The 23,948-nt window shown below is 38.6% G+C and overlaps 1 protein-coding gene across 1 annotated transcript in view; it reads left to right on the forward strand.

Annotated features, from left to right (window-relative positions):
- LOC122790799 (junctophilin-3-like) overlaps window positions 1-23,948 on the forward strand; it is a 1,554,848-nt gene that overhangs the window by 95,369 nt on the left and 1,435,531 nt on the right. Inside the window, exon 3 of the mRNA XM_044058421.1 lies at window positions 3,668-4,448. Within this exon, the coding sequence (XP_043914356.1) occupies window positions 3,668-4,448 (781 nt within the window). The remainder of the gene's footprint in view (window positions 1-3,667; window positions 4,449-23,948) is intronic.

Below are 23,948 nucleotides of genomic sequence, written 5' to 3' on the forward strand. Positions count from 1 at the left end.
AGACAATATACACAAAAATTCTAGACACAGATGCAAATAATTATAACAACTGTAGCGTAACAAAGCTAGAAGTTGGATTTAATAAGGATGAAAGTTTAATAGGAGATTTGTGAGGAGACAGAGATGGTAGATTATATCCTGCAAGAAGGCAGTTGCATTTTGCCTAACTCATCTGTTATGTTTTTCTAATGATAAATGTTTAGGCTTACTGTCCTTTCCTACTTAGCCTGGGTTGTAGCTAAAAAGGGTCCTCAAGACAGTTCACTTATTCAGTTAATAAATGGAAAATAAATGAAGAATTTTGAAGCTGATTACAAATTTGTAGTAAATGGACTGTGGTCCACAGGTAACACTGGTTTCAAGATACACCAGAATAGATGAGGATATCAGCTAAGGGATATGTGCCTCGTACACTGAATGGAAAAAGATGAAAGAGCAACATAAAGATCTGTTGTATAATATGCCAAAGGGAGTTTGTAAATGAGAGGCTGTGGTAGCAAAAATCCCAGTAACTGCCTCTTCTCCATCTTCCTTTCTGCAGTGATTACTTCCCCAAGTTTAGCACAACTCTTTGTGTCACTTTTATTTAAATTGCACCAGTGAGCTGTTTCTTGTACATGCAGAAAAAAAATTTCACTCTCGATCAAGTACTGCAGTGAAATATTTAATATTTAATGATAGATGTTATACCAAAAGTATACCTATCAGAAGTCCTAGCCTATATTAATGTCTTACAGTAATAACCAACTATCATCAGTTCAGGATGAGAACTAACCTATGAGAAATGAAAGTATAGGAATAACCTTTTACCATGGTTAACAGAGATGCAAGAGAGATAAGAACCACTACTTTTAGAAAGCCAATAACAACACAAATTATCCATTCCCAAATACATTACCTAATCACTGAAACTAAAATTTAGAACAAAATTTCTGAACCCCAGTATCTTAAAACTCAGCATAATATGTTTAATCTTCCCTGAGCAAACTTTTAAAAGTCTCTTTAGAACAGCAACTAAATCCAATAATGAACCTTTCAAACAAGCTTTCTGCTACAAGAATGTTAAGAAGCTCCAGTCAACTCACTCCTGAACTTATCCAAAACAGTACTGCTGGCCACCCATTGCAAGACTGCCACCTTTAAGTAAAATACTTAAAATCTGCTTTGCAGTCAAATCTTAATACATAGACTCAGTTTAATAGTATACTAAGAAATGCCCAACATTATTTCTATGCTTTTAATATTTCATATTTATACAACCCTATACAGTGCAAAAGATTTCATCTTTAGTAACGCTGATAAAGGTGAACATGTGGGCACTGTCTTTGTATAGCCATGCAGGGTATTTGATCTGGAAAAACATGAGTTGCCGTCAGAAAAAATTACAACCATAGGCTTTAAAAATACCACACCTTGTGATTTATGAATTACTTAAGTAACAGCCTAATTAAAATAAAATTGATTAATTTCCACTCCAGTGTCTCAACTTTTCCTCCCGCATTCTCTCAGGTTTCTCTGTTTATTTGGTCCAGCCCTATTTTCACTATTTTAACCCCAATTCCTGCAGATCTCATCCCAAGTGCTATCACACTGCATGAGGATGACCCAGTACTATTCAGAGCAAGACCTGAGTACAGTGCATTAGAAACATAACTACAGCTTCAGCTTACCTAATCAGACAGTGGTGCAAGGCTAATAAACTAATAATAAATCCCATTAAGACCAATGCAGTGTGGTATTTGCAAACCTTCGTTATAAAATGTAAACCAATAGATCTGAGACCCAATAAACAAACTTACACCAGTACAAACCTATGAAAACCTGGATATACAATGTAGCCAAACTGTATTATTCTTGTATTATAAAGGTATATATATTATCAAAGTCACAAAAAAATCTAAAATTATACATATGTGAAAGTCACCGTACCTATAATGCACTTAAAACAAATATACTTTTCTCTGAACTGGAATATATACTTCCATTAACAGCCCTAGGTAATGGTGCTACAGCTAAATCTTTACAAAAAACACACTACTAACAGTATGACTTGTTAAACCTCTCAGACTGGCTTACCCGTCACTGCCACATACTGACCATGGAAAACAACGTGCCCATTACAGAAGAAAACACAAATGTTTTTCTAGGGATACTAAATAAGGTCATTAATAATGAGTGCTGCTCCCGAAGCAGAACTAGATGAAAGAAGTTCTCCATCCTTTAAGAAACCCAACTCAGGCACACAAAACCTAGCAAGACTCTGATTTCCTAACTTGATGTATTATACTCCATTTCCATAACCAGAGCACCTGGATAAAAATCCATGTAGAAACAGGGAGGACATGCTGGATTCATACAGAAAGATGCACATCCAAGAAATCAATCAGGGAAACAAGTGCAGTAAGATGGCAATGTTACACACAGTATGACTGAGCCAGTGATTAGTTGCTTTAACACACCCTCTCAGGTCACCACAGACAGTCACATATTTTGCTGTACCTTTGATGTATTGTACTTCATTCAGCTTTCATTTTCAACCCCATAGTCCTCGTTTTGCTTTTGGAATGGTGTCTTTTGCTTCGGTTTCTAAAATAATGTATCTGAGATGTAAGTAATGTATTCTGTATGCAACACTACAGTGACATTGCATAAGACGTACAGGTTTACTATCAAAAGGGCGATCGGACTTCATCCAAATTGAAAAGACCAAATGCCTTAATTCAATATTTGCAAATTAAAAAAAATGTTGAACTTGCAACAGCGAATGCATACTAGTATTTGCTGTTGTGAATTCAACATTTTGAATACAGATCACTGTATAGTGGGGATCGGGAGATGTACCCTTTCCCCTCTCTGTAGTGTGATCTTGGAGTTTGTATATATAACTTAAGTAGCAGGGAGTGAGGGGGTGCAGGGGGGCTTGCCCCTTGCAAAAACGTTCTTTCTTCTTGACTGTAAGTGTGGTATTTTCGATAAAGTCAACATTTCTGAGATGTTGACTTTTCTGAAATACCTCATACGGTCTTGTTTTGTTCGTTTATTTGATTTCTGACATTTCAGTCCAGAAATCTAAACACTCACACAATGCAGGTGCGTGATTTTGATAGTGAACCAGGCATAAACATGTACAGGAACAGCATGTGTTGCTGATTATCATCCTCTTTTACCTGTTTGAGTGCTTCATTGTGATTTTTCAATAAAGAGTAGAGATAAAGGTACAACATGGAAGCAGATAAAGCACATACCTGCTCACCACAATAGAAAATGATCTGGCAAATTAGCAAAAGTGTAAGCAACCTTAAGATGCAAGATATGCATAGAGTTGTTTTATAAATCTAGCAAATAACATGCAGCAAAAGGCATTTGGTCACTGTCAAGTATTCAGGATCAGAATGCAGAAACCCTGTTATTATTTAAGGACTGTCGTCAGTGAAGGAAAGACTTCTAAGGGTAACCAGTGGTAGACATTTACTTAGGAAATGACATCCCCCTTCATAACTTCACTTCTGCTGTGCTGTAGTATTCTTATTTTGGTTCCAGTAATAAACTTCTTTGATATTTTATTGTATTTAAGTGAGCTGTACAACATTCTTAGTAGCATTTTAGCAAACAGAACTCTATTGTATTGAAGCAATCAATAACAATATTTCATTGTCTCCCTTTTAAGGTACTTACAGAGGCCAGTGGGAGGCAGGAAAGAGACATGGTTATGGGGTGAGACAAAGTGTTCCATACAAACAGGCAGCTCTGATTCGGTCTCCACGGCGCACATCACTTAACTCACTGAGAAGTGACCAGGGTAACAATAATGGGACAGCCAATGTAGAGATTACAGCAGCTGCTGGGAGCCCTGCTGCTGGTTCCAGAGGTGGATTTGTCCTTACGGTCCATGTAGACTCTGACTCTAAGAACAAACGGAAGAGTTTCTTTCGGCGTACTTCTCTGCTTAGTGGGTTGAAGCTGCGCAGAACTGAGTCTAAGAGCTCACTCGCCAGTCAGCGCAGCAAGCGGAGCTCCTTAAAAAGTGAGGCAGGGGTGAGTACTGTGAGTTCCACAGCCAGTGACATTAACTCCACAGTCAGTTTTGCAGACACTGAGCCAGACCTCTCTGCAGCCCGAGAAGTGATTGAGGATACAGCAACAGAAATTTACTCAGGAGAATGGAAGTATGACAAACGCAGCGGCTATGGTGTCAGCCAGCGCTCCAATGGGCTAAAATATGAGGGGGAGTGGCTGAACAACAAACGTCATGGCTATGGGCGCACAACATTTCCAGATGGCAGAAAGGAAGAAGGCAAATACAAGCTGAATGTAATGGTTAGTGGAAAAGTAAAAAACCTAATCCCTTTACGTCGCAGCAAAATCAAAGAAAAGGTGGATCAGGCAGTGGAAGCAGCACAGAGGGCTGTAGTGATCGCACGTCAGAAGGAGGAAACCACTATATCCAGGTAAGGTTATAAAATATTCTTTTTTAATTCTTAGCTGTAAATGAAGTCAGAATATAATAAAATGTTCGAGATCTGGAATTTTGCATGAGACAGTTACAGCTCTTTCACCATGAAATGTTGAATGCATTAAAACTGCTTTTGGTGTAACACGTTTTAGGCTTGCATGCTATTGCTTGATATAACATTGTTGATATCACAGTTTGAGTTTACAGCTTGAGGGAGTAACTTCTCATGTCTTGTCACTTGATACTTGATTGCTCATATCACAGATGTATGAGTTTACAGCTTGAGGAAGTGTCTTAAATTTTATTGCTTACAGTATGTAAGAGTGGTGTATTGCTGCTGGAATGCTATTGCATTTTTAATATTCTCTGGAATCTCCTTACTGGCAGTTGATTGCATTTTCATTGAGAAGTAATGACCCCAGTGAGTGAGAACAGTAAAGCAAGGGGATGAGGATGGTGGGCATTAATCAGCAGTAAAAATACTTATTTTTTTTACTTTGTTGTGTATTCATAACCTGTGCAAGTCTCAAGGCCATGTCCTTCAAGCTTCTGTGTATCTAAGCTGTGTGTTCAAAACTGCCTTTGCTGCGTAGTGTGAATCATGAAGAGAAGTTTCAGGTTGAAGTAGTACATAGTATATTTTATCTTCGGAGGCAGAATTTGTCAGAAATATAGTTCATAATCTTCAGTCAGATAAAAATACTGAGGTATACATTGTATGGCAGAGTGCTGGGCAGGATCTATGACATTCAATGAATGTTTATTGCTTCAAATTGACTATTATTTGAACATCTTCATTTCAAAGTCATTTTGGGCAAATGTGAAGTGCAAAAAGTGTGTTTTTTTGCGTGGGGTACTATGTCCACACACATTCCATAAATGGAGAGCTGTCCCTATTATAGTCAGTGTTGTCATAATCTAGTCTGTGTTGTTGCATCTTTGAAGAGAATTATCCCTTGGACTACAGGTAGAAACATAACTTTTCTGCAAAACATCCATAATATGACAGCTCAGTTAATTGGCATTTAATCAAATCACTTCTTGCCTTGGTGCTGAAAGTTAGATGATATCATTACATGCACGTATCTGCTGTTATATGCTTTGTTTCTTCTGGGGCAGCGTGGGAGGGATGGAGGCTGTTGCTGTCCATCCAGGTTTGTTTGTTGGTCACTTATCCGCACTTCTGTAGTAGTCTATTCTGTGATCTGGCTTCTATGTCATACCTGTTGCTAAGAAGGTCATGGCTGGATGAGATACAATCTTAGGATATCACAGCCAGAAGGGCTCAAATTGCCATGTGCTATCTATTAGTGAAGCAGAAACTACTAAATGAGAGATAGCTTACAGTGATAAAACAGTTGTTAGTTACTGAATAGCTTTGTTTATATGTTAGTTCATTTATGATTAATGGTTGGATGATAAATGACATTGCCCCCTTATTTTGGTTTACCTACTGTCCCTGTAAGATTAGAAAAATCAGATATTGCCCTTACCAGTAGGGTCAAGGCTTATCAGTAGTGTGAGGTTTCATGATGCTGCTGTGAAGAAAGCTGCTGCTGCTGGTTTCAGCAATAGTTCTTACCACTGTACCTAAGGTGGTGTGTACCATGATTATTATTATTATTACAGTCAGTTGTTTTATAAATCGATATAATAAATTAGACAGTAATTTATAAGGAGCACCAATGCTATTTTAATGCAAGGACCACGATGATCACGTTTTGTTTACAGTGGTCATTTTATATAAAACTGAACAGGGGTTGTTTTAATTCACATGCCAAAGGATGGAATCTGATTGATTCAGTTAACTAGCTGAATATCTTAGCTCACATGCTACTTTTCCAGTCGGAACTGAAAAGTATATCAAAGATAAAGCTAAATGCACTTGATATTGTGATGGTTATATTACATAAATGTCATGTGTACACTGTGTTTTTCATCAATATAAGTGTTTGTTTCTTATGTTCATAGTAACTCATCTGTATAAATGAACATCTATGTTTTCTTTCATGCTCCTCTATGAATCCCTGCCCGACTTCCATTAGTTCCTCAACCCCTGTAACCTTTCCCTTCCATCTTGTGCCCAAATGTTTAATAATATAAATATTCATATGCCAATTTTACCTGCTCAACTGCCATCCTACTTGGTATTTTACATATGATTATTAAAATACAATGCCCTGTGCAGCTGCAATCGGTTTTATCTTGCATGCTGTAACATGCATCTTGAAGCTGTCTGCTGCTGTGCGATTATTGTAATTACACCTTTACTCCACATTTATTTTAATGTAACCTTACGTATCAATGTGCTCGAATACAGAGACCATGCTCTTTTTGTAACTTCCTTATACACAACTAGAACATTTTTATGTAGTTGCCTTCTTTATAATATATGGTGTATTCACACTGTTTGCTTTGCAGCCAGCAGGCTGAACTGAAAATGATCCAGTTGGATCAAAGGTTCATAGGTTGTTACTAGGCTATTTGCCCAAGTGCCATTTTAGCCTAGCCAAACTTACCTCAAATTTACCAAAATATTACTGGCATGTTTCAATACCCCCAAGAAATTTTACTGTTACAATATAGGCTTGTATTCATCAAGTTTTCACAGGCTGCCACTATCCATTAGGGACTTAGGTGCCAAACCAGGGGTAAATTTGTGATTTCTCATCCATTTGTGCAAGTTATGTTTGAATATGATTAAGGATGAACTTTTCTTCACATGGATGGGAACACTGTTTCAGAGAAGGGTTATCTTTGAGACACATACATAAAGTGTCAGTCTTTTTATGTTGGTAAAACCAGCTTTGAATTAAAATAAATTATCTGGAGACATTTATCTGACATTAGTAGAAACAATGAACAAAATGCCTTTTGTAAACACTTAACAGACAGGGGTTCAGACCACAGTTTTTAAATTATTAGTTTTTGGATACTGTTTCTGTGAATGTGTATAGGGGTGGGGATATTCAGAATAGGACAGAAAGAATGGTATATAAATGGTATTTTGAGAGCAGACCACTGCCAGGGTCTTAATGTTACCATAAATATAACATGCATACTGAAAGCGGGATCATTAAGGTGGCTGTGTATTTGTACTTGGAACATGGTATCTTAAATACTTTAAATAGTTGCATTTTTAAATATTCATTTTTTAACACTTTTGCACTTGATTATGTAACATACTTTTTGCATATTTTGTTTATATTTACTGGGACCTGAATATTTAGTAATTGATCCACTTGAAAAAGCTTTTGTGAAAACTTGTTATATTTTAATCGTTTGTGTTCAGTAAATTCATCAGTGGTATCCTGAACAGCTTTTATTTTGTTCTGTGAGGACCCTCGGTGTTCTTTCACACTGTTTCAAGTAGCTAGTTAGGTATATGCTCTGGGATGCATTGTACTCAATAACTGGTCTTGTGTCAGCCAAGTACAGTGGAACAGTTACCTCCTTGGACCTGGATGCCATGCCCTTACAGCTGTGCAACATATAATGATTTTCTCAACACAGTAGACTCATGGTGGTTAAAGATTAGATTACTGTCACTGTCAACATATTTTTCCAGATCCCTGACCACTGGGTCTGTGTTTAGGGGTGCATTATCAATATGGCAATTTTCTAGGATGACCTACTTTCCTTAGGATGCTCTTGTGCATTTTTTTTTGCATTGCATGTTTTTTAAGTCCATGGCATTAATTCTTTGTCTGTGTTAGGCCTTCTTGAAGGGTATCTGTGTCTTTAGGGGATTCAATGACCACACCTAATTTGCAGTTGTGCAGTAAAATAAAATAAAATAAATAGAAAATCAAAATAAATAAAACTTCTCATTTGGCATGATTATATAGGAAGACATCAGACCATGCATATAATTTTGTTAGTGGATGATGACTGAAGTTTTTTTGAAAATCAGTAGCATAGAAATCAATACTTTTCATGCTGAGCAGGCTTTATTAATTTGGTAAAAAGGAGCCTTTAATGAATATCTTGACAGCTTGCAGCAGAACCTGAATGAATGAATTAATATCCTAATTAAATTAATACATTTTCAATTTCCTTTCTTTCTTTACTACTATTCAATGTATTAATCTAAAATGCCTGCAAGGAAAGTAAATTAAGTCAGAGGACAGCAATATGAAATAACACAGATTGTTACCTGCTTCATAATTAGAGGAACTATGCACTGTATTGTGTGGTATTAAAATAGCTAGTAAGAAATTGGATTTTGCCAATTTTAAACCAAATGGAATGAATACATCAAGAAAGGTTTCATATGATGACAAATATAGTTAGATACGTATGTTTGCACATGAATAGTTTTGTAAAGAAGTAAGCACCAGATGAGTGATGGATGATGACAACGTCAAGCAGCCAGTAAGAAGTGCACTGTGATAACATAGCAGTTTATTATTGGTTACTATTAAATTCTGCCATATTGGTGTTAGTCCAAGGATCTTTTCTAGTCTTCTTCCATTTTTGATCATGTATAAAATTTACTCTGCTTTAATACAATGCATCATTTTCATTCATGTTTTCAAACAAATTATTATGGACACATTTTTTGTGGCTAAGACAGTCTTATACGAATTAAAATAACTGATAATAATAAAGGGTGTTAGCTGTATAGTATGGTGTGTAGTAAAAATTAATAGTAGTCCCATGTGTATTGTAATTAAAACATTGATAAGCCCCTGTTTCTTTGTGAGCCTCGAGTTTATGCCACAGATTTAATAGGGAGAAATGCTGTTTTACTGTCTGTTTTTCATATCATTGTACTGTTGCTTTAACTATGCACATATGAAGTGAGAGTACTTAAAACATCCTCTGACACTGACAGGAAATATCCAGCATTTTGGCTTGAATGCATAAATTTGCAATCAGAATACTGCAAAGATATCTGTGCTACATTAATATTTGTGTAGAAGGATAAGCCCCACTCAGCCTTCATGTAGACAGTTCTACTTCACATTCTTGTAAACAAAACATTTGGTAGAATAAAGTGTCTGACAACTTTTAAAGCTGTTTGTTCTGTTGAGGCCCTCCATTTCTGCCTGCTGTCTGACAGCTTTATTTGCCAGCTAAAAACTTCACGTTCCGATACTTTTTTCTATAACTGATAGGATATGGAGCAAATAAAAGCTCCATGCCCTACAAAGAATTTTGAATGGGTCTCACCGAGCATAACCCTTATTCTCTGTTCTCGATGTGGATGTCAAGCTTCACCCATCAGGCTTTGCTCTCAAGCCGAATCTCTTGGCATCCATGTCTTGAGCATATACATTAGTTATGATCAGAGTCCCAGTCATAATCCTCTATGTCTGTGATACAAAATAGCCACAGTAAAGTATTTCAAGTCACATTACATAAATGCACAGTACAGATGCAAAGCAAGACTGAGGAATATTTAACCTGACAATGACAGCAAGGTCAGTCATCAGTTATAGCCCATGTATTTTTTCAACACAAACTCACAACAGGCCACATATTCCAACTTATTTCACAGAAATGCATGCTAGTTCTGTAAAGCCAGGTAGTTTAAAGTGAGCAAACAACAGAAAGGGTAAGTTATTTTCATCCAGAGACTGACCCCATCCTCACACAGCAGTTATAACCACTTTGCTGTGTGTGTATACCTATCCTCACCCAGCAGTTATAACCACTTTGCTGTGTGTGTATACCTTCATCTGATTGTGGCAGGAAACACCTCTCAACCCTTTAGTGCAAAAGTCAGGAACAAAGCCAAAAATAATATAGGACAAAGCTCCAAAATCTAGGCAACTTTTAAATATTTCTCTCATATACTTAAAAGTTACTTAAATAATGGAGACAAGTAGCCTGTAAATGGTTCTTCTCCCATTCCCTGCTTATAGTTATCTTCAAGGGTATGAGGATTTGTCAGAGATCTAGATATAAGGCTAGGCTTAAAAGGCCCTTGTGGTTGTTAGCCTAGTAAATGCATATGACAGTATGAATCTATGAACATATTTTGCACTAGCATGTATTTTCTAAATGATATGAAGTCTGAAATTCAAATAACTGCCATTGTCAATGACTTACCAGACAAAAAGACACACTTTAGGAGGAATAATCCAAAAATATGAAGCAGAACGTAGGAGCATTATGTGTAATCTGGGACACTTAAGAGCATTGTGCAGTTACAACTTTATTTCACAGAAGTACACATTAGACCTGTAAATCCAGGTGGCTAACTAAGCAAACCAGAGGAGAACAACCTCAAGTGATTATGACAAAAAATAATAAAAGAAAAAATAAATATCTTTCAACATCTTAGTGAAAGAACTGGTAACAAAGCCAAAAAACAAATAAAACGCAGCAGGCTCACAGAAGATAGTGTTTTAGCTATAGTATAACTTCAACCAAGTTGGAGGCGGGCACCTTTTCAGTTTTGTAGAATATTAAATAGTTTATTGAAACTAACAAAAATTGTTAAAAGTTAAGGAATTTCATCCTTCCATTCAAGCGTATTTCATCAGAACTCATTAACAAGAGGAACACTTTTTATACGAATATTAAAAAATATTTCCAAATGTTTAAAGCCAGAAAATATTTAAAGAAGTATCATTTCATCAAATGTATTTATAACATACGTGTATAAAATTGAAATGAAAATAATAGTAATAATAAATATCTAAGTAATCTAGCAACAATTATAAAATTATTAAAATGTAACAATTGTATTCATTATTTAGCTGGTCTAAGCTTTAAAACTGGGTTAATAGATTGATGTTCATTTAAACCTGGAGATGTTGTTATATTCTATTTCAATTGCCACATGAGCTCTCTAAATTCTGTATGTGTTTCCCATTGTCTGCCCCTCTTCTTCTTCTTCTTCTTCTTTCGGCTTTTCCCGGTTAGGGGTCGCCACAGCGGATCACTTGTCCGCTCATGATTGGCAGTGGTGTTTTTTTATGGTGTCGAGTTTCCAGCTCGGTGCCCAACCTTCCACTGAAGGCACACACACACACACACACACACACACACACACACACACACACACACACACGCACACACACACACACTCACACCTAGGGCCAATTTGGAGTGTCCAATCCACCTATAGCATGTCTTTGGGATGTGGGAGGAAACCGGAGCACCCGGAGGAAACCCACGCAACCACAGGGAGGACATGCAGACTCTGCACAGAAGGCACCCCAGCCGAGGATCGAACCGGAGAACCTCTTGCTGTGAGGCGACAGTGCTAATCACTGCACCACTGTGTCCGCCCCTCTTTAATACTGAAAAAAAACGTATTAAATTCTTTATAAATCAAGGTGCCTTTTAAAAAGCACTATTGCTGTTTTTCCTTGAGATATCATAATTGTATTCATAAATCCTTTTACACAGGACTCTTTCTATTTTATCAATGTAAAACGAGGGGCAGCTCACACACATGGCCGGGTATACTATTACCAGTATGGCACAATTACCATTCACTAAAGTAATTGTAGATTAACAATAGTTACTAAGACTAATACAGTCATTCTCTAAAATAAATGGGCATTGCCTACAAGAACCACATTTGAAGGTCCCACATCTTTTCTTTTTATTTAATATTCATTTGTTCATTTCTAAGGTACTTTTGATATTTTTCCCCATTTTAAACACAAAACGAGTTTCATTCCCCATCAGTTTAAATGCATTCTCATTTGTATTGAAAATGGACAATTTTTTCTTAACAATCTTCTCGATAGCAAGGATTTGAATAATTATTAAATTCCAACACCAAGGATTTTGCAAAATTCTTGTTGTTAATCTCTTGTCTCTCTGTATTGTATGTTGGATTAGAGGGGGGTATATTAATTTCTCCACTCACTACAATCTTCATCTTTAATCTTGTCTATTAATCATTGTGGGTAGTCTTTCCAATAACATGCCATGCAGTTTAAATGCTTCCATCATAAACAAATGATAATTTGAACACATTCTAGCTACACTAACATACTGTCCTTTGATTAAGTTTTTCTTACAATACCAAGGGTGACTACTCTTATAGTGAAGGTAAGCATTAATAAAAGTTGGTTGAAGATGTACTCTGCCGTTAAACATTATCATACGTGGTTTATGGTAGTTTTGGGGGTTGCACGGAACTATGCTCATTTCTTTTAGGTTCCTAGACAAAACCAAAAAAAAATGATGGGCAAAGATTCAAAATCAGGGAGATAGGTTTTAAACATTGCTCTTATATACTTAAAATGTTACTAGAATAATGGTAAAATGTTTTTGCATTAGTATGATGAATGCAAAATAAACAGCTAGAAAAATTATCTCAGACATGTGGTGTCATGAAGGAAAGGCTGTTTGCTTTCTAAGAAAACAATGATCTCTAGGAAAAGAAATAATCATAAATTCATGACTGGAAGGGTATGTGAACTGAGCCCAATGCAGTTTTATATCAGGATTCCAGGAGGACATTACAATAGAATCATCAAGGCCTTTGGTTCAGTGCCACACAAGTAGATTCTATGAAACCTGCTAGAGTTTGGATGGTACTAAGACCGAGGAACTAGACTGCAACACGTTCTCAGAAATAAGGAAGTAGTCAGTAAAGGAACACAGGGATTGTTCCTGACTCCAGTACTTTCTGTTGTGTTTGTTTCAGACATACCTGTAAAATCAGAGAACAGGATTGACTTCTTTTCTGGTGACACAAAGAAGGTGCAGTAGTACAGGACTATTTATCATTTATTTTATTTGTTGACTGGGGTAGAACACTGAACAGTTTCTGCCTGGAGTTACACAATGTAAACACATATAGAATACAAAGCAATATCCATAGAACAACCAAAAATATGGATTCATGATATGCCAACAATCACTGTTTACACATGGCATATTTATAGTATGAGAAGAAAACAGTTATATACAATATTTACTGAGGGAAGAAAATGAGCATTGAACGAGAGGAAGCCGAAGGTATGTGAGTAGGGATTCCCAGTGATGAAAATGGGAGAGGGAAATGGATAGCAAAAGAGAGTTTTGGTAGCAGTTGTAAGGCTTAGACTGAAAGGTATGTATTCAGATTAGAATGTAGAGGGCTTTTAGGTGATACCTCTGTTGAGAAAGAATTTTCATTGTGCTTCTTTAAAAAGGAAGGTTTTCAGTTCTGGGACGGTAGCAATGGATTTAATACCTGTAAGGAGTATTGTGGACCGCTCAGAAAGTCTAGATGAAAGAAAGAGGAATGAGTTTAGATTGATCTGTTTTTAGACAAATCCAGCAAAGAGTAGCTTTTAATGTAGAATAATCTAAGGATAAATATGGAAAGATTGTTTAAGTGTGCAGAAATATAGCAGTTTGGATTTAGTGCAGCTAAGTGCAAACTGCTGCAGTTGGACCACACCAGTCCTGATATGACAAATTAGCTGGGAGAATGTAACTGATGGCAACAAAGCAAGAAGCAGGTTGTTTACCATATCTGAACTGGCCAGTCAGAGCTGGGTGAGAGGGCACTGGCAACAGCAAACAGTGCTAGTATTTACCTTCAGCAGTAGATACTAGAAGCTAAGAAATGATGATTTCTAATGACTATGCCCTGTGGGCCATTCTGGACCACTGGAAAGATAGTAGAAGAATCTGCCAGGGGAAAAGATATGACCAGAGACAAGTGGAACAGACACTATTCTTATTAGAGATCAAAGAGATAGGGGAAACAAGATGTTTATGCGCAATCTTATGTAAGGGGAGTTCTGGGGGAGACACCAAGGAGAGAGGGTAGGAAGGATGGAGCACAGGCAAAATATTGATAGAATCAGTTTACTCAATGCATCAGTGAAAGTACTTATTCACAGATACAGTAGTGGACCCATGGAATGAAGGAATGGAATGGGTGATAGAGAGGGAATCCATGGACACATTCAAAATGGCATGATTAGGAGAAGAAAAGACAAATAGGAAGGTAGAAATGTACAGAAGGTAGAATATTAAGTTCAGTAAAGGTCATCCTAGATGGGTGATTTGTCTCCTGTCTTCAATCAAATATAATGTAATGTAATGCAATGCAGAATGCTGGAAGATTCATTTATTATCCCAGAGGCCCATAGCTGTCTTATTCCTATAGAACAGGCTGGTTTATGAGAGGTCTTCTTTAGTAAGGCAGTTTCCAGAAATTACTATATTTAAATATTTTTTTCTTGAATACATTAGATTGAAGGGTGTATTGCAGAAGTCACAAAAGATAGAATTGCACTTCCACAAAATTATGGAAAGAGCTGTTGCACTAATGAAACAAGGAAACAGGTCTTTCCATCTATGAATGTTGAATCAGAAAAGTGTGTTTTCTTTGAATTGCAGAAACGTTTGAGTGTTTATATTAACTTTTGTGGAGTGTGTGTGTGTGTGTGTGTGTGTGTGTGTGTGTGTGTGTGTGTGTGTGTGTGTGTATGGAGGAGGGGTCCACTGATCTTGATCCAACCTAAAGAATAGAATTGCTTTTTGTATTTACTATATTACCTTATCCTAGACACAGAATCTAACTTATTGCAAGCTGGAGATGCTTCTCAAATCAAGCATGTCCTGAAGGTGATATACTTTTTAAATGCTTATTTCTGTTTGCAGACATTACTGTGGAGTAGTGTTGTTGATGTCTTTCTTGCAACTCACATGTCTAGATTGACTGAATCCATTGTTATTTAAAGTTGCTTATTTTTTTAGGCAAATATTACAAGTGAGGACCATTTAAACTAGAAAATTTCCACATATTCTGAAAGTTAAATGCATGTTCAGTTTTCAAAATGGGGAACCTGTTCACCAAGAAAAAGATGAATTCACTGGTCAGAGAAAAGTGGGATAAAATATGAGGCTAAAATAATACACAATATTTTCTTCAGTAATCAGAAACTGTTGTGACATTGTCTGTTAAATTAAGAAATTTAACCCTTTCCCTCCAGGTTAATAATCATCTAAGGGAGAAGATGAGTTATGTAGAATATTCCAGGCTTTGTAACTCAAGCTTTACTATGGCTGGAGGATTTTTCTAACACTGATTACAGTTCCTCATTTCCCCAGTATTTTTTATATCGCTGTTCATAACAGTTTTAAAATTTACTTTTTCAAAAACTAAATGGGGGTGTACATGGTGATGTATGTACAGCATAAACTGCACTGTGTGTTGCTGAAAGCATGTTGGCAGAAGGGAAGAATCCAGGAAGTTTCTTCAGTGTAAGCAAGCGACTACATCTTAATATTTTATATGAGGTATAAGGCCAAGAGCCAGTCCTTGATGGGACCCTAGTTCAGTACGCTTGTAAGGTTATTTGATGATAGGAATTGCATTAAATATAAACTGTATATATTATGTATGTTTCACCACTTAACAGTGATAAAGGCAGTGATTACTTTAGAGGTGTTTGGCATCTGCAGTCATCTCACTTTCAGTTGGGCTTAATGAACGTTTTCCTGGGGTATATTAAATTCTGTTCCCTGATTGAAGTGCAGTGCATTTCTGCAGGAAGTATATAGGTTCATAGGTAGGTACTAGGCTATTGTCCCAAGGGCCTACGTAAGCCTAGCCAACAAGGTTCCCTGGCTTACGCCACCCAATAAAGTTATTTTCCTGTGCCACTGTCGAGCAGAGACACAGAAGTGATTCCCGGGGTGTATTTCCTATTTCCCATCCACTCATCAAGATTTTTCTTGAAGAGTGCTAATGAAGAACGTTGCTTGACATATTTGGGTAGCCTGTTCCAGAGTATGGGAAGTCTCTGGGACAGGAATCTATCCCTCCAGCATGTCCTGTTTATTGTGGTGACAAGGTTTAGGTCCCTAGAGCGTGTAGCTCAGAGGGATTGGGATTTCTTTAGGTGTAGCATGTCCAACAGCTCTGGGTTTGATATAGCTTTATATGTTAGGCAGAGATCACCTCGGAGTAGGCGATATGCTACAGAGTAAAGCTGGAGTTTTTTGAGGCGGTCAGTGTAGGGCATTTGTTTGAGGCCAGTAATCCTCTTTGTGAGGTACATCTGTGGCCTTTCCAGCTGCTGCAGATGTCTTGTGAGGTACATTCCAAAAGGGGCGTTGTACTCTATAATGGGTCTAATGAGTGTTGAGTAGTGGGGAACAGTGACCTCTTTTTTCCTGGATGAGAACGCTTTTATGATGAGGTGTACCACGTAGAAGGACTTTCTGACTACTGTGGCGATGTGACTATCAAAGGAGAGACTACTGTCCACATGGGTCCCAAGGTCTCTTATCACACATTCGGTGTTAAGTAGATTGCTGCCTGTGTGGTAGTTCATGGGTACAGAGTTTTTACCAAAGGGGATGGCACTGCACTTTTTGGCATTGAGCTTGAGGCCATGGCTCTTACACCAGGCATCTGTCTCAGCGAGGCCCTACTGTAGGATGTCCACAAAATTTGGGGACTTGACTATGGCTCCTAGTTTGCAGTCATCTGTGAACTTTGTTAGCAAGAGGCCTTCTGTGTTAGTCTGTACTTCAGAGAAGTAGATACCAAACAGGAGAGGTCCCAGGACGGAACCCTGTGGTACTCCACTTGTCACTGCTTTGAGGTCAGATTTGGAGTCTGCAACTTTTACAGTGTGGGTTCTGTCAGTGAGCCAGTTGGCAGCCCATCTTGTGATGTTGGGATTTATACCTAGGTTTGTGAGTTTAGCTATAATTCCAGAATGGGGGATGGTGTCGAAAGTCTTGGCGAGTTCAAAATAGGCTGTGTGAACCACCTTACCCTCATCTACGGCTTTGGTGACTGCCTCAAAGAAGTCGATCAGGTTCAGGAGGGATGATCTGCCTTTCACAAACCCGAACTGGGTGGGATCCAGAGTTTGGACGTTACCAATGTCTTTGTTTATGAGTTCCATGATGATACATTCCAAGGCCTTGCAGACCAGGCTCGTCAGGCTAATAAATCGATAGTTCCCGGGATCAGTGGTGGCTCCCCCTTTGTGGAGTGGGATAACTGTTGCTGTGTGCCATTCAGTGGGCACAAAGCCTGATGCGAGGCTATTATTGAACATGGTGCTTAAGTGGGGAGCCAGTTCGTTCTGAAGTTCGTGTAAAACGCAGTCTGGGATGTTGTCCGGTCCCATGGATGCTGTGTTTTTGGCTTTAGAAAGTGCAGCTTTTACGTGCGTAGTTGTGATTACAGGGACTCTGCATTCTTCCTGTATAGATATGGGCCCTTTAGGGGGTGAGTGGGGGTAAAATTAACACTGAAACTATCTGCCAGGATGTTGGCAATATCAGTTGGTTCTGTAATTTTTGTGCCTTTGTGCTGTAACTCAGAGCAGATCTGGGTGTTGCCATCGAGATTCTTGACATAGCTATAGAATGCTTTGTGGTTGTCCTTAGAATTAGTGGTGATTTTGTTTTCATAGCTAGCTTTGGAGGATCTTATAAGGGATCTCAGCTTCTTACTGAGGCTGACCAGGGATCTCCTCCACTCATGGGATTTTACTCTCTTTTGCAACAGTTTCTTCCTTCTGTTGTACAGTTTGTTTATGGCAGGGGACAACCAGATTGGCTTCTTTTTTTTTGGAGGATAGCATCTTCGTTCTGTTTGGGTTAGCATGATCCATGCACTCGTGTAAGTGCTTATAGAGTGCATTTGTGTAGGATTCAGCAGTTGTAACTGTATTGTCCATCTGCATGGGTGTAATGAAGTTCACCACTTCTGTCTTAAGAAGCATGAAGTTGGCTTTGGAGAAATTTTTTACTGTGGTTTCCATATGGGGGGTGGGGGCGGGATGTGGATATCAAGGATGATTAGCTTATGGTTGGATCGGACCAATGAGGAGATGACTTCAGGTGTGGAACACCGGTCACTCATGTTGGTAATGACTAGGTCTAGGATATTGTTGCCCCTGGTGGGGGTGTGGATAAGTTGATCCAGGGCATTGGAGTTTATGAATTCCAGAAAGCGTTGAGCTAAGGAGTTGGTACACATAGTTTTCCCAGTTAATGGTGGGGTAGTTGAAGTCGCCCATTATTAGGGTGTTTGGTTGAACCCTAATATTTTCCAGTACATCAAGAAAAGAGGAGTGGGAATCCTGGGGCATGGTGGGGGATCTGTAGCAAGCTACAATTTGGATTGCACTTTTGCCCAGAGTTAGTTGCACTTGGATAACCTCGGAGGCATTATGCTGAGCAGCTAGCCTGGAGGTGTGGATATCCTTAATGAATATGGACACACCTCCACCTTTGTTGTTTCGGTCCAGGTTACATGGCCGAAAAGTGTAGTATGAGTTATAGCCTGGTAGTGCAGGGGTGCTCTCTGGAGTCTTGAACCAGGTCTCAGTCACTGCATGGATATCGATGTTCTCCATTTTAAGGAGTGCCTCGAGTGAGTGCATTTTGATATTTAGACTTCTAGCATTGAATAGCATTACCCTCAGTTTTTGCTTGCCTGTTCCTGTTATGATGGTGAATTTGTTATTTGAACTTTGCATAAAAAAGGCACTATAGGGGCAGCAAGAGCCTTAGCCAGTATCCAGAATTCCAGGGGTGACAGGTGCAGGCCATCTGTGTCAAAGCATCGTGGTCTGTCAACCATGTCATCCCAAGCAGACAGATACTGGATCCCCTTAGAATGACACCAGAAGCTTAGCCAATTGTTGAAGTCAATCATTTTGTCCTTGTATTGTTGTATCATTCGGGGTGATGGCAGAATGCTACTCAGGACTAGGGTCATACCTGTCTGGGCTACAATATCGGAGAGCTCTTCCATGTCTCTTTTCATGTAGTCCAGGGAGGTACATCTCAGGTCATTCACACCAACATGGACAATGACAGAGTCATATTTGTACTTGTTGTGGAGTGACCTGAGTGTGTGGGTTATGTGACAGATGCTGGCACCCGACAGGCAGCTGACAGTAATCTTCTCCTTGTTTAGCCTGGTGAGTGGGACATCAGTGTGCCTGACTATAGAGTCACCTATGACTAGTGTGTTAGGTACGTTGTTTTGCCTTATTGGCTTTGGTTGAGTGGCACACTGAGTCTGTGGGCTATGTGTCATTTGGGTTGTGTTGGGGGATGGAGGTTGCTTGCGTTTCTGCTTTGGAGGTCTCTGTTGCTTAGACAGATTATTAATGAAAGCCTCCACAAATGTTTTTGTGTTACTATGTGTGGTTTTTGATGGTGCAGATTTAGTGAGACTATGTGATGAGTATGGTGTGATGCAAATGTTTACCTTCTCCTCTTGACTGTCAAGTTCAGTCTTGGTTGGAGAGAGCTTTACCTCCAGTTTGGCTAGATAAGTGCATCTCGCACAGGTTGTAGTGTTGGGTGGTAGGAGGAGAGGGTTGTCTGTGTACATGAGGCAATTTCTACATTGCCTCAAGATGCCCATATTCATCAGACAGACAGGAGAGAACACTGGGAGTTGACCGTTGGACATGCCTGAATAAAAAACTATTTTCCTCTAGATAAGTGAGTACAAGAGCTGTTTTTCTCTAAGCAAATGAGAAAAGTAAGTACAAAAACTGTTTTCCTCCAGGTAATGAGGAAGATTGAGTGCTATAGTAATTAGTAGCTTATTTAGTGCTTACAAGTTCTGAACAACTGCTGAGCATGAATATGTGCGTGTACATGTGGATCTGATTAAATTAATTGAAACTTCAGTAGATCGGCATCATAAACATAAGTAAAACGATTTAAAAAATTGACAATATGATGTGCATGCTCCGAGACATAACCTCAAAGGATGCAAACCAAAAATGTTTTTTTTTCAGAGGGAAAGTCTCTTTGCACTGCCCATGTGGGGGAGCTATACCCCCGCACCCCTTGGTACCTACCTACTACTTAAATAGGCCAACTCCAATATCTCACAATAATGTGAAAAAGGCATATTCCTCAATGCCAGTATTATTGCTAACTTGTAACAGTCTATCTGCTTTCTTGCTGGTCAAATTAAGCAGCCAGGAAAGCTGATCAGTAGTAGGTGAGGCAGCCTGTTTTATGGAGAATGGGACCTACTTCAGATGCTTCACCTTAACAAGGTAAACCTGAGATGGGTGATCTGGAAGACATTTTCAAAGATGATACAAGTCAGCAAACCTAGTATTGCATTCAGTGTGTGATGAAAAGAATGAAAACGAGAGATATAATAACTTTGGCAAGAAGTAAGATATAAGTTGTGTTTTTTGAACTTATCAAAAGCAAACATTCATATACATAGTAAGACACAAGGCACTTAACAACATGAATCTTTAGAATGTTGGAAATGCTGTTATTAGCCCTAACTTATAATAAGTCATTCCATATGTGCATCTGACTAGACATTGAAAGGACTGGGAGCATAACAACATCATCAGGGGTAAGTTTATTTATGAAGGGGATTCTATAAGCTGTATGTAAAAATGACTGAAGAAACATTCAAGGTAATTTCTGAGAAATATGCTTTATTCTGTAAAAGGGGCAGTGTACATTGCTGTATTGTAGATACACAGATTTTTCATATTCTACAGTTTTCTCCAATTTGAATTAACTTCACACTGGAACAGCTTCACATTCCTAATGTCACATTCTCTAGGGCCCCGTCCACGTAGCTCTCCACGACCTCTGCATCACACCAGTACTTCCTGCCCACATGCAAATCAAGACACAGACATGCCAAAATCTCAGACAATACAATTTAGTAAGATAGTACTATGGATTTGACAGAACATTCTTATATCACTAGAAAGGTAGAGATTTATACAACCAAGGTGGGAAAAACTGGGAAGACTGGAGTGTTAAAGCAGTAGTGTTCTGTTATTGGGCAGGTGATGTGAGTTTTTCCTATGTCTGTGTCTGGTTGGGAGTGGGACTTATTTGCAAGTGTGGTTGATGGTGTTAATATTCTGAACCTTTAATATTTAATGTTCCTTTTCTGATATTGCCATATGAGTATATAGAACTTTGCAATAATTTTCACTTGTCTATTAGAAAATATTTAACCATTTTCAGTTTTTGAAGGATATAGTGAGCAGAGCTGGATCATGGTGAAATTGTGCCCTAGGCAGGGTAATGGTTCACCCCCCCACAGCCATTTCAGTGTCCCATTACCTGGCTATTTCTCCCCAGTTGCCAAACACAGTGTTCAAACCAGTCGGTGTGCATACTGTTTTCTTCTTTACTTCTACAATGATTACAGATATTTGGATTTAATTTAAATATTTTATTTCATATTTTACAGCACAAACACTGAAAACCATTTCCTAAACAAACAATACAGTCTCACAGTGAACACTGTGAGACTTAGCATGAATAGTAAACTTCTATGCCCTTAAATCTCACATTCACTGAAACTCGCAAGTCCTTAAAAATGCACTGAAACTCACAATTCCTTGAAAATGCACTGAAGTTCACAATTACTTCAGCTGTGTGGTAGTTGATGTAGAGGATTCAGGCTTTTGTCTCCACTGAAATTCACAATTCCTTGAGTGGTCTGGTAACTGGTGTAGTGGATCCAGGTTAGTCTTCTTTAACTAAGGTACAGGGTTGGAGCCTGAGTAAGTTAATTGACTAACCTGCCCAACTTAACTAGGGCATTTCACATGTGTGCGCGGGAACACACACACACACACACACACACACACACACACACACACACACACACACGCACACGTTAAGGCAAGACAACTTACGAATGGAAATGATTACCACAAGTTTAAATTCTGTGTGTATCTCCCTCACACAGCAGCAAGTGCGGAATGTGTTTATATATTACATCCATGTTGATGTGCATTGTTTTAAAGATGCACACATGGACGCAGAGTATGTGTGCACCTTCTTAAAGAAGAAGATGCCACCGTGGCATTAAAGAAAAAATGTTTATTTTTTTAATTAATTAAAAAGTAAATGTGGAACCTCCCCTGACCAGCGGTCCTTTCCAACCACTAGGCCCTAAGCAATGGCCAGTGGCCTAGGCTGTCTAGTGTTGGGTCCGGCTCTGATAGTGAGTCATGGTACTGTTACTTTTATGCCTTATACATTTCAGACAATCTAACTTACAATGGTAAATGGCGCACCTTTCCAGAGAAGTGTGTAAGGCAACAAAGCAGAAAACTGATGGTTTAGTACTTAGAGAAACTGCTGTTATGAAATAACGGGAAGCCATATGTTTTCTTCATTCATCTCATTCTGTAAAAGTAAGGCCAATCTGAGGCAGAAGCAAGTACCTCACACCACTATTTCCAAAAAGCTTTTGCTTTGCAGAGAAACACACGTTTGTTCCTTACCTGTTAACAAGACAAAATGCCAGAATATTTGTTGAGTTCTAGAAATTGTGTAGTATTCTAAAGTCAAATATATTATGCAATAATGCACACTATTGGTGCACAGAGAGATGGAGCCCTGATTCTTACTCAAGGACCATGTTCTAGAGGTGTGCTCATATACTAGAGGGGCCAATGTTGATGGGTTGGGTATGGGAACAAGTGTCTCACAGGAAGGTAGGATTCCTTCTTAGATATAGCTCCCAGTAGATGATGAAAGTATTCTTGTAAATGGAGACAAAAGCTAAAGGAGATCCATAGCCATATTGTCTGTAATAGAAGGTGTGTGCATAACATCACGCACAAATAATGAAAATGCACACAGTATGTATAGGTGGAGTTGAGAGTAGGTCAGAAAACTTCACCTGTTGTCAGGAAGGTGCTATACCTATATATCCCTTTGTACTTTCTGTCACCCTGTGGGTGTTGACAAGAGTCATTGGGGCATGGTAGCTGGTAGGTACTGCTTATACTGACCTTGCTGAGGCTTTTGACACTGTTCCACATAAAGGATTGATTGACACATTAAAAGTACTGAATGTAAATCCAAAAGTAATTCAGTGGGTAAAACGCTTTTTAAGCAAAAGGACACAGTATGTTAGGGTAGGGAGTTACATGTGTATCCACAAAAAAATTACTAATGGTGCCCCACAGGACTATTCTTCTCAGACATAAAACTGGAAAATGGGCTATGGATAGCCAAATAGGGTGATATGAGCAAAGCTGGGTAACATAATTGCTTCAGCAAAAATGCTAAAGTTCTCCAAGATGGCTTACAAAGAGTACATACTTGGTACAGTATAGGTTCCTAGGTATATACTAGGTTAATGACCACTAGGGCCTTTATAAGTCCAGCTGTGCAAGCCCACCTACTTGTGTCCCTGTGTATCATGGTCATTAAGAGGTGGTATGTTAGTTAATCCCATGTCAAAAATGTGAAAAACGGGTTGTTGATGAATGGATAGATGTCAGATAGGAAGTTTCTAGAGGTTATGTGGACCAGGGGTATGTTAGGCTGGGTGTTACTGTCTACCTTTAGCTATCAGAGTCATGGGGCCAGACATGGGGTGAATTTCACATTTCCCATTCATTGGTCAAAGTTACGCTTCTATAGGATTATCGATGAACTCATTTTCTCATGGATGGGGAGCCTGTTTCAGAGCATGGGGGTCCTCTGAGACATATCTGTCTTGGCAACATATCTAATTTATGTCACAAGCAAAATTTAAATCCTTGGATCTAGTAGTTATGATACTGTTCATTTT

The sequence above is a fragment of the Protopterus annectens genome, chromosome 16.part0 (assembly GCF_019279795.1).
Source record: "Protopterus annectens isolate FY-2018-M chromosome 16.part0, PAN1.0, whole genome shotgun sequence".
In the NCBI taxonomy this organism is placed as follows: Eukaryota; Metazoa; Chordata; order Ceratodontiformes; family Protopteridae; genus Protopterus; species Protopterus annectens.